Source organism: Prionailurus bengalensis, chromosome C2, assembly GCF_016509475.1.
Source record: "Prionailurus bengalensis isolate Pbe53 chromosome C2, Fcat_Pben_1.1_paternal_pri, whole genome shotgun sequence".
NCBI classification, from domain to species: Eukaryota; Metazoa; Chordata; class Mammalia; order Carnivora; family Felidae; genus Prionailurus; species Prionailurus bengalensis.
The window spans coordinates 16,066,441-16,083,020 of NC_057350.1; the positions used below are offsets into that span (position 1 = coordinate 16,066,441).

A 16,580-nucleotide genomic window follows, 5' to 3' on the forward strand; every position below is an offset into this window, starting at 1 on the left:
AACCTTTTCATTTTATATTTGTATTTTTTCTTAGTTCCCAATGGCATTAACATAATTACATATTTGCTTTTTTAAATCAGATAGGAATTTAGATGAAAACTCGTCCTTTTCAAGTAGAATTCTATGAGTTTTGACAAATGCACATAGTTGTAACCATTACCTCAATCAAGATACAGAATATTTTCATCACTTTCCAGAATTCCGTGTATCTTTGTAATAATTACTTATTTGATTTGATTTCACAATAATAGTACTGATACTATTATGCTATTATAATTACTGAAAATAGTTTAAGAATTTTTTAAGTGTTTTTGTCAGGTATATTCCATATAGATATATAGTCAAATAAATGTGCTCTAGAGTCCACTGAAATAATTCCTCTTTGTGTTACAAAGCCATCAACTTTGATATACAGGTGTATTTGTTTCACTTTGCTTTTTTTAGGGACAGTTTCTAAATTTTTTTACTTTTGTGCTTAAATCCTGTGAAGTATTTACTTGATTCTGAATTCCAGTCTACAGAACAAGCTATATTTAGGGAAGTCTGGAGCTCAGAGGAAGTGTCCCACGGAACTAGGAATCAGACGTCTCAGGGGAAGGTTCCTGCCTGGCTGCCACTGCTGGTACACCTGAGGTGCACAATAAGGGTGATAGATTCTTGGAAAAAAGAAGAAGATGCAGAGTGAAACCAACTGCCCCTAAATGAATTGATGCTGGTGGAGCAAAGCAGTACTGTTGGTTTGATGCTAACAGAACGGAGCAAGTCGCTTCTCCTCATGTCAGTATCGTTCTAGTCCCCACTGTTGATGGAGTCTAACAGGAAGCCAGTTGAATAAAGGAGAAATAGTTTGTATAAAGGGGTGAATGTGTGGACATGAGATACAATAACTAGCAACATTGAAAAAGCAAAATCACTTAGTACAAGATCTGTACATTTCAAATTTTTATAGACTTCCAAAAACTGCACTTAACACTTTTGATACGAAAGGGGGGGATTTAGAGAATATTACCTGGAGCATAACTTCTCAAGTTTTGTTTTTTTTAACTTCCCAAAATTTAACAAGACCTGGGAATCATGTTAAAAATGCAAAATCTGGGGGTGCCTGGGTGGCTGAGTCGGTTCAGCTCATGATCTCACGATTTGCGGGTTCAAGCCTCGCTTGGGGCTCAGTGCTGACTGAGCTAGCTCCAAGCCTAGAGCCTGCTTCCATTCTGTGTCTCCCTCTCTCTCTCTCTGTCTCCCCTCCCCCCACTTGTGTTCTGTCTGTATCTCTCTCTCAAAAATAAATAAACATTGGGGCGCCTGGGTGGCTCAGTCGGTTAAGCGTCCGACTTCAGCTCAGATCACGATCTCGCGGTCCGCGAGTTCGAGCCCCGCGTCGGGCTCTGGGCTGATGGCTCAGAGCCTGAAGCCTGCTTCCGATTCTGTGTCTCCCTCCCTCTCTGCCCCTCCCCCGTTCATGCTCTGTCTCAAAAATAAATAAACATTAAAAACTTAAAAAATAATAATAATAAATAAATAAATAAACATTAAAACATGCGAAATCTGATTCAATAGTCCTGAGGTGGATCTGACAGTTTGCATTTCTAATAAATGCCCAGGTGATGCTAATGACTGCATTTTAGAAGGTTTAACATTTTGCTATCTTTCCACAGCCACGACCATGTCATTCTTCTGCTACCATAGGAGAAAAATGTCCTGTTCGTGACTCACACCAGTTTCCTACCCGCTAAATAGGGGACAAACCTAGCCCCCGGACAGCGCGAAAGGCAGGATTTGGAGGATCGGTGCTTGGCTTGGCCTCTTATTGGGCATGGATGACGTCACTCGGCCAGGCGTGGCTCTAGTTGTGACGTTTCCCAAGGCGGATGGTCAAGGACGAGGCGGAAGGCGGGAGCGGAAGTGAGGAGGCGGGAGGGCGGGGTGGGTGGCGGAAGGGGAGGGCCGGGGAAGTCGCTCCAGTGGGTCCTTTTCCGGCGCTAGGGGCCGGAAGTTGTGGCCCGGCGGTGTCAACCTGGGAGCTGCAGGCTGGGAGTGTGGCTGAGACCGCGACTATGGGCGGGAAGAACAAGCAGCGGACCAAGGGGAACCTCAGGGTGAGTGCGAAGTGGCTCGGCCGACCGGGAGGAGTTCTCTCGAAGCGGCTGGCTCCACCACGCGCGCGGCCGGAGGGCTTGTGGAGCGCGGTTGTGGGGAGGCGTGTGTTTGCGTGTCGAGTGTGACCTCCCGGTTATGTGTGCGTCCCCACGAGCGGAATGGGTTGCCTCCGAGGAGATTGGGGATTTGCGAGAGAAAAGATGGTCCATGCCAGAGCTGTCTCCGCCTGAGCACAGACCCCAACAGTTTCCATTAAGAAATGGTTCAGTGTCTATATCAACTGGAAGGTTACCTGGCCGGGTAGCAGGGGTTCGGGTGGGGGGAGTGGCGTTAGGAACAAGGGAGTTGGGTAGGAAGCATTTAAAGTGAGCCTGGTGTGCGGGGCATCTCGATTCATGTCGCCCATTTGCTCAAAAACCTGGGGCTCCCCACATTCCTCGGGGTAAAGGCCAAATCCCCGACGATGGTATGTGGCCTGCCTTTGGCCCCTTCGTGTCTCTGGCACCATCTTCAACGTCCTCCTCCTCGCCCCCTCCATCCAGCCACACTGACCTCGTCACCGACCCTTGACCTTGCCTGGCAGGCTCCCCAACGCTCTTTTGTTAGGTGGCTGCAAATATTGCCGGAGACACCCCATTGAGCTCTCTCATGATCGCCTGTTTTTAAATTGTAGCCCTCCTCGCACTCCCTGTGCTCCTCTCCTGCTTTATCTTACTCCTTTGCACTTAGGACTTCTCACATACCGTGTAATTTACTGTCTCCCTTTATGTACTGTCTTGCTTCCCTGGGATGTAAGTATTATGAAGTCAGGTGTTTTCATGAAGGCTGTTGTTATTCTAGGAGCGTAGGACAAGGATTGGCATAGAGTAGACGCTAGCTAAATACTGTTTAAAGAATACCCACAAGTGGATTAAACCTACATGATTAGGGATGTCATAATGTATTTTTATGGTACTAGGTTTGTTATGGCACAGTCCAATTTTATGGAGTGCTTTTTCCCTGTTTCTGATCAAATTCTAGTGATATCAGTACAACATTGTCTTAGATCTGTCATGTAGTCTGTTTTTGGCAGATAGTACCAACAATAATAGTGACTTGCCTTGTGCGGGTACTGCGTTAAACACTTGCATTCTCATTGGATTTTAGTTTTTTTATTTAAATAATTCTCTTGTTTTATTTTTTAAGTATTCCAAATATGAGGGAAAGTTGCAAAAATATTAGAGTGACAAGCCATATGTTCTTTACCTAGAATCACCAGTTGTTAATATTTGGTGACACTTGTTTTCTCTCTCTAAATATGTGTGTTTTGCTGAACCATATGAGAACTAGTTGCATACATCATGACACTTAGCTCCCGAGTACTTCAGCAGGTATATTCTAAACAAATGCCATTCTTCTACATAACCTTGAGCAATTACAACATGCGGAAAATTTAACTTCAGTAAAATACTATTATCTAATAACATAGAACACTATTTAGATTTCTGTAGTCATCTCAATAATGTTCTCTATAACTTGTTATGAGATACAGCATTTGAAAAAACACTGAAGGTCCAATCAAGGATGGAGTGATTCCATTCAGTTATTTAGTTCTAGGTAGTTTTCCCGTGTTTTTTTGTTTTTGTGTTTTTTTTTTTTTCTTCTGCTGCTGCTTCTTTTTTGAGGGTAGTTCTTCTATAACAGGGACAGTCTGGAAAAGTCTAGGCCACTTGTTTTACTTAATTTAGAATTGTCTAATTGTTCCTTTGATTAGATTCAGGTTAAACAGTTTTTGATAGGAATGCTTCATAGGTGATGTAGCATCATCAGTGGATCGGGTGCACATGATGCTTGCGTGTCTTATTAGTGATGTTATTTAATCACTTGGTTAATGTGATGTCCATTATAAGAGTATCTTTTTCTACTGGCTATTAGCAAATAACACTAGGAGTGGTATTTTGAGACTGAGAATAACCTGTTCTCTCACAAACTTTCACTTAATTGTTTTAGCATCCTTTGTTGATTTCTTGCTGCAATCAATTTTAATGTTTTAAAAACTATATTTAATTTTGACAGTAACCCAAGTAACAGCTTAGTTGCTTTTTTTTTTTTTTTTTCACTTTAAAGATAATGGTTCGGAGGCTTAGAGGAATTAATTTACCTACGTTCATTAGCCAGGAAGATGCATAGTTGAGGTTTGAACCTCAGAGTGGCAGTCTTTCATTCAACAGAAGACTTTGAGTACTGAATGCCATGTGTTCAAAGATGATAGACAGATGTTTCTTATTCTTGAACTGTTAGTCTGATGAGAGACATATAAGTAAGCAAATGATTATAATATATTAAAGAACTATGATACAGGTGTGAGTAGAAAGAAAACAGTGGAACAGAAAAAGAATGGTAATTGACCTGAGGGAGACAAAGGTTGAAAACAAGAGTGTGTTTTGAAAGATGAGTAAGAGTTTGTCAGGCAATGGAAAGAAAGAAAAGGTTTTCAGGCAAAGAGAAGAGATTGCACAAACATCAGATTGTGAAGGGCATAACCTATTCAGAGAACTGTGAATTCACTCTGGGACTGGAACATCAGTGGTGGCAGCAAAATTGGGAGAGGAGGGGAGGACCTGTGACAAGGGAAGAAAGAGTGTTGGGAGATACACCTTGGAGAAGTGGAGGCCAGATGCTGAAAGATCTTGTAAACCTTCCAGAGTTTGGCCTTTAAACTGTAGAGTCAGGATTGCCACCTCAGATACCTCTAGAAGACAGGCACAAAGGAGTGAAGTAGGGGCGTGCCTGGGTGGCTTAGTCAGTTAAGTGTCCAGCCCAACTCTTGGTTCTGGCTCAGGTCACGATCTCACAGACGGTTGTGAGATCGAGCCCTGCGTCTGGCTCTCTGCTGACAGCGTGGAGCCTACTTGGAATTTTCTCTCTTCCTCTCTGCCCTTCCCCTGCTCTTGTGCGCTTTCTCTCTCTCTCTCTCTCTCTCTCTCTCTCTCTCTCTCTCTCAGTAAAAAAAAAAAAATGAAGCGCATGTAGTATAAGGAATAAAATCAAGGTTCTTAATTTTTGAACTGTGGGTATAAGCATTTAATATACAGTAGAGGAAGTAATAAGAAACAGTAACTATTTTAAGCTCAAAGTAAACATTGAATAAAAAGACACAATTAGCCTATTTTAAAAATAATTTGTTACTTTACCATTGGAAATTGGAAATCTCATACCTTTCTTCACTCAGTTACCTCTAGCAGCTCTGGTATTTCAGGTCAGTTCAGAATTTAGCCTTGACTCCTTTAGCTTTTAGCATTAACTAGTTTTTTATACTAGTTCATTATTCTGTTTTATAATAAAACTTTACAAATGGTATTATAGATAAAATTCTGATGTCCCAGTGTCATCATACTTAGTTTTCAACATTGTATTATAATTCACTAACTTCCTTTGTAGCTCTTTATTCATGTACCAATATTGAGAAAGGCAAACTGAATAATGTTAGTTCATTTTAATAAAGTTCCAAAATAGAGAACTTTTTTTGAAATTAGTCTTAAATGCTACTATTTTGAAAAAAAAAATGTAATTCATGTTATCATTTTCATTTCTGGTCATTCAGTTTAGAAAGTAGCCGAGATTATTCCTTGACAAATGAGTTTCCCAAACACAATTTGACTAGGTATGAGCAAATTGAATCACCTTTCAGCCATTCTTTTAGAGAGGTCAGGAACAGATGAATACGTGGGTTGTAACGTCATGCTAGACATTGAACTGAGGCATTTTTCTATTAGCTAACAATGGATATGTTTAGTTTCTTTAGCAGTTTAAATGTTTTCTTTATCGCAATCAACCTATTAACTTTTTGTACTAGGAAGCTACTATATTGTGTATCGATTTAACAAACCACAGGCTATGGTTCAAAGGAATGTATCATATATCCTGACCATTGTATTGATTTTATGTCCATAGTAATATAATTTGTGACCATTATAGCTCAAAGAAGTTAGAGTAACTTTGGGTATGTAGAAATGAGTGTGTCTGTCCTCAAGGAACTCCTAGTCTTAGAAATAGCTATCGTTAGATTGGTCCCATGGTGATTGTTTAATAAATGTTTGTTGAATGGATGAAAAGATATAATTCATTTATGAATCAATTTTATATCATTACATAGTACACATTTGTGTGTATATACTCTTTATACAAATTTGGAAATTAATTTTATAAAGTAGTATTTATTCTTACTGTATGTGATGCATTCTGAGTTTTAACATTTTATTCTATTTTTTTGAAATGCTGTCTTGACCCATTAAGTTAATATCATGAGCCACTAATGGATTGTGTCCAGTTTAATAAATGTTTTTCTGATGTTTAGCAAACCAGAAAATGGTTCCTAGGATAATTATTAATAGAGTCTTAGTGATGGGAACATTGCAGTGGATGAAATCTTAGGCTAGGAGATAAAAAGTTCTTGGGGCTCCTGGGTCACTCAGTCAGTTAAGCTTTCGCCTCTTGATTTCAGCTCAGGTCATGATCTCTTGATTCACAAGATCAAGCCTCATATTGGGCTCTGCACTGTCAGCATAGAGCCTGCCTGGGATTCTCTCTTTTTCTGTGCCCCTCCCCTAGTCGTGTGTGTGTGTGTGTGTGTGTGTGTGTGTGTGTGTGTGTACACTCATGCTCTCTCTCTCAAAATAAATAAATTTAAAAAAACATTTAAAAAGAGAGGCTTTATTAAAAAAAACTAGCAAACAAAACTTTTCAAATAAAAGCTTGTTCCTCTCTGGGAATTGTGAAGGATAAGAACTCAAAATTAAATTTTGAACTCTTCCTAGACTCTGAATCTCCCCCCGCCCCCCACTTTCTTATCAGCCTTCAAACAGTGGCCGAGCTGCAGAACTCCTTGCCAAAGAACAGGGAACAGTGCCTGGATTTATTGGTTTTGGAACGTCACAGAATGACCTTGGCTATGTTCCTGCTATTCAGGGAGCTGAAGAAATTGACAGTCTTGTAGATTCTGATTTCCGAATGGTGCTGCGGAAACTTTCTAAGAAAGATGTCACAACAAAGTTAAAAGTAAGTTTTATGTTGTTTTTATAAAAATGATCAAGAAAATTCTTTTGTTAGAACAACGTGTCAATTGGTATATTTTATGTAAAGCAAAATGAGCAATCATTTATCACTAATAAGTTCTTTTACAATTGTCCTTTTTTCTGACACATAGACTTAAGCTTAGTTTACCATTTATCGTCTGGATTACAAATTTGTCGTTCTGCACTTACTTGAACCATTTTGGAATTCTGGCTGTGCAGTTTTTCCCATTAGAGAATGGGAAATTTGACCTTATAATATTAAATTGAGTTTTTTGTTTGTGTATATTTTATTTTTTTAAAAAATTGAGAAGCTTCTATCATAGTATGCTGTGAAGGAACCCTTCAAATTAGTCCCATATGGCACAAACAGAAGCAGTGCATTCTCCCGTTACATAAAATAGACTGTTTCTAGCACAGAAAAGATCTAATGAGTAGCCAATATTATGGCGGTTGATTCTTAGTAATGTTGCTAATTTACTTTCAGGCTATGCAGGAATTTGGAACCATGTGTACAGAGAGAGACACAGAAGTCGTAAAAGGAGTTCTTCCATACTGGCCAAGAATTTTCTGCAAAATTTCACTTGTAAGTGTTAAAAAATTACACTAGTTTATTTCGTTGTACAGTTTTTGATTGAAGTCATGAGAACTATTACACGTACATGATTCATTTTTGGTGAGGAGTATAAAATGTTATGTCAATATTATGCAATTTGGATCATGTTAAGTTGTATAAAGTGTATTTGAAGTCTGGGTTTTCAAAACTGATGTGATTACTAGAGGATTACCTAGATACTTTCTAGTTATAGTAAATTCTGACAGTTTAACTTCTTTGTATATTTGCTGGAAGAGAATGAGAGTGAATTGCTTAATATTGAAGGCCTAACCTTGAATAGTCCATCTTGAATAGTTTTTATCATTGCGAGAAGGGGAAAAGGAAAGATTAATCAATTTTTTTCACATAATAATTAATTTTAGTTAAGCTCTGCACATAGGTGAATTCTTACTAATGGGTCATCGTAGCATATCTGGAAATGTCTGTATATGTTTTTATGGGTTAGAGCTATTTTAAACCATATTATATTTTCAATAGGATCACGATCGCCGGGTTCGAGAAGCCACGCAGCAGGCTTTTGAAAAGCTTATCCTTAAAGTAAAGAAACACTTGGCTCCTTATTTAAAAAGTTTAATGGGCTATTGGTTAATGGCTCAGTGTGATACTTACACGCCAGCTGCATCTGCAGCAAAAGATGCCTTTGAAGCAGCTTTCCCTCCAAGCAAGCAACCTGAAGCCATAGCATTTTGTAAGGATGAAATTACAAGTGTAAGTTCTTGGAGTGATTCTGTATTTTTTTTCTCAAGTATTTAAGGGATATAGGCATATTATAACAGCAGCTCTTTTGCCTGGCATTATAAAGGAACGAGTAAGTGAAATATTTTTAATGGAAGTTTGCCTTTCAAAAATGGTGTTTAACAAAATTGACCATTTTTGATTTTTAACATAATTAGCATTTTGGATTGGATCTTTCTAAGTTATTTAAATTTTTCATCTTTAATTTATATAAATCCTAGTCATACTACCTAAAAATTTAGGTATATACTTTATGATACATAATCTGAAAAAAGAGTACGTCTAAAAAAAAATCTAAATTTAAATCCTAAAAATAAATGTAAATAAAAATAAATCTATACCCTAAAAAATAAATCTAAATTTATTTTTCCCCATATTGCCATATCAATACAAGTATACAGATATACTTCATTCTTTCTGTTGGTTTTCTGATATTCCTTTGTATGGATGTACAACAGTTTATTTAACTCCTTTTATATTATACATTTGGGTTTTCCCTGTTTTTTATTATAACAAATACTGCGTCAGAGAACATTTTTGAATAGATTTCTTCATACCCTGTCGGAGTGATAGTAGAATTTCAAGTAACCATATATGTTGGGTCAAAGGATGAGGACATTTAAAAATATTTTTATATTGATAAATTGTCCTTCAAAAGGCCATATAAATTTATATTGTCATTAACAGATACGAAAGTTTCTCCAACACTTGGCCAGGGTTCTTGCAACACTTTTGCAAGACTGATATCAGCCATAACTTCTGTGGCCTTCGGTTTGTATCTTATACTGTCCTTCATTTCTTCTCCCTTTATCTGCTATTCCTAATATATGGGTCGGAAAAACCAGACAACTGAGTTCATTAGTATTCTCTCAAGAAATAAAAGTAGACGTACTATGAATGATGGGGAAATTGAGGATTTTAAAAAATTCATGCTGGCATTCATTCCTTTATTTAGTACTTCTGTGTTTCCATAGCACCCTGTGTCTTTTTTAAACACCATCCCTCATTTCAGTTAGTCAGCCTCTCTGTGGCTTCCCATTATACTTACATGTCCAGATTTCTTATCCTGGTCTATAGGGCTCTGCATGGTCTGGTCCCAGCTTACCTATCTGATCTTTTCACCTAACTCTTCCCCTGCACACACACACATGTACATTCTAGTTCCCCATTTAAGTTCTTGGTTCTTCCATTTTTCATTTTCCAAGTTTACCAAGTTTGTTTTTCTAGGGAGAGGGTTTATAGCTTTAATCATATTCTCAAAGGGAGTTCTCAACCCAAGAATCATTGGTATATTTGAAATATCAAGTGATAAGTGTTGTGAGAGTGCAGTGTCATGAGTTTGGACACTAAGAGTTTAAGAAAATGGATTTTGAGACAACCATTTTGGCTATTCATAGTTTTTTGTTTGGTTGGTTTTTTGTTTCTTGACTTTGTTATGGATGGATAACTGATCATTGAATATGTGGATTAGTTCCTGCATTATTTTTCCCTTAGTTGGTTATGTCACAGTTCCTTACAGATATTGGGCTTGAACTTTCCTAAGTTCAAAATCATTTTTTTAGAGAGGGGTTAGGCCATTGAGACCAAAATGTCAGATTTACAGGCATTATGTCATACTGTCTATAAGAACATGGGCTCTGGGTTTCTGTCACATTCTGTCATTAGTTATGCATGACCTTGGGTAAGTTTCTGTGCCTCTATTTCTTTATCTATTAAAGTAGAAATTAACTTGTACTTCATTGAGCAGTTGTGAGGATTAATTTAGTTAACGGATGAAATGTACTCAAAGCAATACCTGGCGTATGGAAAAGTTCAGTAAATGTTAGCTGTTATAGTTGCTGATAAAAGTGATACTAGAATAGTGAGTTCTCTAGTACTGCATGCTGGAAGTAGGCAGACTTACCCACTTTGAATGGAACCTTAGACTTTCCTCCATGATGGAACAGAGCACAATGTGTGTTCTCCCTTATGTGCAGGGAGATGCTCAAAAAGAGAGGAGAGGAAAACAGCCTGAATTTCTCTTCCAAACTTACTAATCGGGAATTCTACTTCACTGCTGTGTACAGGAGGAGTGGAGAGACGAGAGACCAGGAGTATTTAGGGGAAGATTCTTGATGGGTACTGGAAATGTTCAGAAGTACACTCTCTTTCTTACCCCAGTCAGCCTTAGGGATTCATAGGGAAAGAAAAATAGGTAAAATTCAAACCTTTTAGTTTTGCTGCTTAATTTTGCTAATTTTGCGGGGAAGGGGTAAGAGCTTTTAAGTAAGATGAGGTTTATGCTCTAACTGTTCACCATTGACAGTTCAATAAAATCTCAAGGCTCATGGGATTTTTCCTCCTGTGTAGGTGCTACAGGATCATCTTATAAAAGAAACACCTGATACACTCAGTGATCCACAGTAAGTTGTGTTATATCTATGTAAGTCACGTTAAGGATTGGCTTCGCTCATCCGTAACAAGATGGTAATTTCAATGTGACATTTTTAAAAAAGAGATTCTTAAAGTAGATATGAAAATACTTACTATAATGCTATATGCCAGGTGCTATTTTAAGTGTTTTTACTTGCAGTTATCTTGCTATTTAACTTGAATTATCTGGGCATTACACATTTGGTTGTTTAAAAAGAGATGTTTTTATATTTTTCCCACATTTACCGTTTAATTGTCCTAGCAGGAATCATTTTAAGGTCCGGTTGAACTAGTGGAAGAACTCTGAATAGTTCTGTTGAGAGTGGTAAAATCACCCATTTACTTTTGCGTACTAGTCAAACTGTTAGGAGTCCCTAATGGCAAGTAATCCTAGATGCACTGATATCCATTCCCTAGACTCATCCTATTACTTGCTACTGAGAACAGTATATTGCCCACTTTTTTCAAGCCACAGCTTTTCATCTACTTTCCCCTTGTATTAGTTGAAAAATATGTGATTCAAATTTTGTGTTTGTTTGTGTTTTAAGGGAGGAGGGTTGGCACAGGACGAATAGAATGCAGAAATAAAAATAAAGCAACTTTTGTAGATATTTAATGATAAAACATTTAAAATAGAAGTGCCAAGTATGTAGTTTGGTTTATGCTCAATTCTTATATATGTTTATTTTCTTTTCACATCAAGAACGGTTCCAGAGGAAGAAAGAGAAGCTAAATTCTATCGGGTTGTAACTTGTTCCTTATTGGCATTAAAAAAATTGCTTTGCCTCTTACCTGATAATGAGCTTGATTCTCTGGAGGAAAAATTTAAGTCTCTTTTATCACAGAATAAGTTTTGGAAATATGGAAAACACAGTATACCTCAGGTATCTTAATCTTTTATTGTAAACATCTGTGACTCCTTTTTTCCACCCTGATCTTGTTAGTTTATGTTTGTGTTTTATGCTTATTGTTTAGGTTTAAAACTCTGCAAACACATCTTTGTCGTTGGACTGAATTGCCTCTTTTACTGCAATGTTATTGTATTTTCACTTTTTTATTTAGTTATTTAGACTTCAGAGTTGTATTATCACACTGTTCTGTTCATGGTACCTTAAAATTGTTGGTGTGCATGAAGGTCTTCTAATTTCATGCATTTTTTTTTTCTCTTATGTCTCTGTCTCCTTCTCCATCCTCCGCTAGCTAACCATTCTAAATGTGCTTAGTGTATGTCCTTTTGTATGTATAGTTGATTCTTCTTATTCATGGTAATTAGCTTATATGAAGAACCCATGAATATTGACTAAGTGAATACTGCAGCATTACTCTTAGGGGAAATATAGGATTGGGTGCCTGTGAGTCTCTGGTCACAACATTTTTGTCAGTTGGTCAATAAGAAACCTTGTTTTGTGTGTGTCTCTGTAAAGACATCTTATTAATAGATATTGTTGATTCATTAACATTGACAAAGACAACAGCACTAGAAGTCATGCCTGAATGAAGCTTCTGTAACACTTTCTCTATTGGGTACATCACTGCCTTTTGGAATGTATTTTTTACCTGTGCTTTTTAAGAACTAAGTACTTTTTAACTTTATTTTTTTTAAGTTTATTTACTTGGGTGGGGTGAGGGAAGAGAGAGAGAGAGAATGAGAATTCCAGTAGGCTCCATGCTGTCAGCACCGAGCCTGATGCAGGACTCCATCTGCTGAACTGTGAGATTATGACCTAAGCCAAAATCAAGAGTTGGATACTTAACTGTCTGAGCCACCCAGGTACCCCAAGTTCTCAGTACTTTTTTAAAAGTACAAAAATACTTTAAATCTATCATGTCCTCATATGAGTATTTGATCAGGCCTTCTAAATACTATGTAGGATTAAGAAATTCGCATCCCTTCTATTTTACCTCTGCATTCCCTCAGTGATAGATGCACTGATTGCCTTCAACTCCCTGCTGTCACAGACAGTGCAGCAGTGAACATCTTCATTCATGTGCCTTCAAATCTGCAAGGATTTCTTTTTCTGAAATTCTCTTAGCTTTTGAATTGCTGAGTCAAAGAGGATATGCATACTTAATTTTCTGAGTGATGCCAGATTGCTCTCTTGAATGGCTGCATTACTCTACACTCAACCATCATTGCCTGATGAGCCCTGTGTATCCTTATATCCTAGCCAGGACTAGAATCCTTAGTTCCCTAATTTTTATCAGCCTAATAGGGTTTCAAAAAAAAATTTTTTTTTCATTACTCTGCTAACTAGTGACTTTTAGGATCTTTCTATAAGCTTTTTGAATTTTGGTGTTTCTTCTATAAACTACTTGTTTATGTCTTTCTCCCCTTTCTTTTGAAGTTTTCTTTTTTTATTTTACTAGAGTTCTTTGTGTATCCTAAATACTTGTCCTTTTGTTGTTTTTAGGCATTGCAAATAATCTCCCACTTTGTTACCTTTCCTGTGTCCTCTTTAGAAAAACATTGTAATTTTCATGTAATCAAAATCACTGCTTTTGCCATATGAAGGCCTTTCCCACTTTTAAGCCAGAAAAACATTCTTGTATTTTTAATAGTTATATCTTTTTTTAATACCTTTACTTTTCATGTGAAGTCTTTGTTTTTTTAATACATTTTTTTTAAGGTTTATTGATTTTGAGAGAGAGAGAGAACGCAAGCAGGGAAGGGGCAGAGAGAGAGGGAGTCACAGGATCTGAAGTAGGCTCCAGGCTCTGAACTGTCAGCACAGAGCCCAACGCGGGGCTCAAACCCACAAAACACGAGATCATGACCTGAGCCGAAGTCGGACGCTCAACTGACCGAGCCGCCCAGGCGCCCCTGAAGTCTTTAATCCATCAATAAATCTGCTTTTTTTATACAGCATTAAGTAGATACCTAGTCACCTTTCTCTTCATGTGTAATAAGTCAGTATTCCTAAAAATCACCTAGTGAACTATTCATTCTTTCCCTATTGATTTGTGGTCCTCCCAATATGGTACATTAAATTTCCTTGGGGCGCCTGGGTGGCTCAGTCGGTTGAGCGTCCGACTTCGGCTCAGGTCACGATCTCGCGGTCTGTGAGTTCGAGCCCCGCGTCGGGCTCTGGGCTGATGGCTCAGAGCCTGGAGCCTGCTTCCGATTCTGTGTCTCCCTCTCTCTCTGCCCCTTCCCCGTTCATGCTCTGTCTCTGTCTCAAAAATAAATAAACGTTAAAATTTTTTTTAAATTTCCATATGTTCATAAGTTTGTCTCTAAACTCTGCCTTCTGGTCCATTGGTCTTTGTTTCTTCTTATGCCAGTGCCAGAAGTTTGTATCCATTCCATTTTAATATCACATGTTAACGTGACATTATGATGTATCCTGATAACTGCTCAGGTGAATCACTTTTTTTGTCTTCATCTTCAAGATTGACCAAATTGTTTTAGAACTTCATTCTTCTGGGCATCTGGCTGGCTCACTTCGTAGAATATGTGACTTTATTCTTCCCTATAAATTACAGTAAATTTATTGAATTCCTCAAAAAAGTGAATGATTTGGGGAAGCTTGCTCTCTTTATAAAGTTACTGAGCCTGATGTTACGATGAACCTGTCGTATCCCAGTGTATTCAGGTATATAAAAAATATCCTAGAATAATTTTTTTTTTTTTAACGTTTATTTATTTTTGGGACAGAGAGAGACAGAGCATGAACGGGGGAGGGGCAGAGAGAGAGGGAGACACAGAATCGGAAACAGGCTCCAGGCTCTGAGCCATCAGCCCAGAGCCTGACGCGGGGCTCGAACTCACGGACCGTGAGATCGTGACCTGGCTGAAGTCGGACGCTTAACCGACTGCGCCACCCAGGCGCCCCAAAAATATCCTAGAATAATTTTTAAACCAACTTTATTGAGGTATAATTTACTCACAACAAAATGTAACCATTTTAGGCATAGAGTTTAACAAGTTTTGACCAATGTATTTACCCATCTACATGTAGGTACCCATGTAACCACTACAATCAAGATACTAAACATTTTTATCACCCAAAAATGGGTTCTTTGAGTCATCCTTCCCCTTACTGTAGGCAACCAGTGACCTGCTTTCTGTTGCTACCGACATACAGGTGTTCATATAAATGGAGCCAAATATTCTGTCTCAGGCTTCTTTTGCTCACTATAATGTTTTTAAGATTTATTCATTGTTGCATGTATTGGCAGTCCATCCCTTTTTATTGTTTAATCTCTGTTATGGACATGGATTTTCATTTTTCTTGGGCAAGGGGAGGAAATTGATGGTTCATAGAGTACATATGTGTTAAATTTGTAAGAAGGTGTCAAACTGTTTACCAAAGTGGTTGTGTACTTTTGTCAGCGGTGTATGAGATTGATTTTGTATCAATTGTTTTCATTTAGGTCATCTTCATGGGTGTGGGATTCAGGGATCAGCAAACGATATATACAGCTTATGGGTCAAAATGTGGCACACCTGTTTTTGTAAATAGTTTTTTGTATTGTCTGTGGCTGCTTTCATGCTAATAAAGCAAAGCTAAGTAGTTGGAAGAGAGACCATATGGCTTACAAAGCCTAAACTATTTTACTGTCTGGCTCTTTAAAGAAAATGTTTACTGACCTCTGGGGTAGAGATTTTTTCATTGTGATTTTAATTTGCATTTCCCTGATGGCTGATGATGTTGGACATATTTTAACATGCTTCTTGGCCATTTGTATATCTTTTTGAGGTGTCTAAGTCTTTTGCTCACTTTTGAATTTAATATGTTTTTTTTATTTCTAAAGGTTCTACTTGGTTTTTTGTATTTTCTATTTCTTTGATGAATTTTCCTTTTGTTTTTTTTTTTTAAAGACTTTTTTAAGAGCAGGTTTAGGTTCGTAGCACAATTGAAGATGCAGATTTCCCATATATGCCCTCCCATCTCTTCCCCTCCCAGATGCCTAGCCTTCCCCATTATAAGCATCCCCTACCAGAATGCTACATTTGTAACAATTGATAAACCTACATTTTTTTTAAGCAAGCTGTATGCCCAGTGTGGCGCTTGAACTCACAACCCGGACAAAAGTCACATGCTCTACAGACTGAAGCCAACCAGGCACCCCTGAACCTACATTGATAACTGATGAAGTCCAGAGTCCATAGTTTATTTACATTAAGGTTGATTCTTGGTGTTGTACATTCTATTTCTTATTTATTTATTTTTATTCATTGTTCTCTTTTCCTTTACCTCACGGAGTGTAGTTTTAATAGCTGCTTTAGAGTTCATGTCTGATAATAACATCTGTTCTTCTTGGGATTGATCTCAGTTACGGTCTTAGGAAATGGGATCACGTTTTCCTGACTCTTCATATTTCAGTAATTTTAGATCGTATCCTGTTCAGACACTTGGGCTGTACTCTGAAAGTTATGTTTTAGAGACTGAATTGTTTTATTTTGCTCCCAAGGGTGTTGATATTTTTGTGTTGGTAGACCGTTAACTTGGACAGACTCTAACTGCAAACTGTCATGCCTGCTGCGGACAGCATCTCAGATCTCAGCTCAGTTCTTTCCGCCTTAGCTTCGAACTGCTTTCACTTTACCCTGTGCATGGTTCAGGAGTCAACTATAGTTGTTTTAGACCATAAACACAGAAATGTGGGGGTTCCCTTCGCGCCCTCCTAGAGTTCCTGCCACTCTCTTGCCTCGTTGGTTACCCTGG

At 38.0% G+C, this 16,580-nt stretch overlaps 1 protein-coding gene across 1 annotated transcript in view; it reads left to right on the top strand.

The window, feature by feature from the left end:
• The first annotated feature begins 501 nt into the window (after positions 1-501).
• LTN1 (listerin E3 ubiquitin protein ligase 1) overlaps positions 502-16,580 on the top strand; it is a 63,326-nt gene continuing 47,247 nt past the window's right edge. The window contains exons 1-8 of the mRNA XM_043593794.1: positions 502-777; positions 1,656-1,902; positions 1,984-2,096; positions 6,931-7,134; positions 7,636-7,734; positions 8,242-8,472; positions 10,849-10,901; positions 11,615-11,795. Of these exons, the coding sequence (XP_043449729.1) occupies positions 1,869-1,902; positions 1,984-2,096; positions 6,931-7,134; positions 7,636-7,734; positions 8,242-8,472; positions 10,849-10,901; positions 11,615-11,795 (915 nt within the window). The 5' untranslated portion in view covers positions 502-777; positions 1,656-1,868. The remainder of the gene's footprint in view (positions 778-1,655; positions 1,903-1,983; positions 2,097-6,930; positions 7,135-7,635; positions 7,735-8,241; positions 8,473-10,848; positions 10,902-11,614; positions 11,796-16,580) is intronic.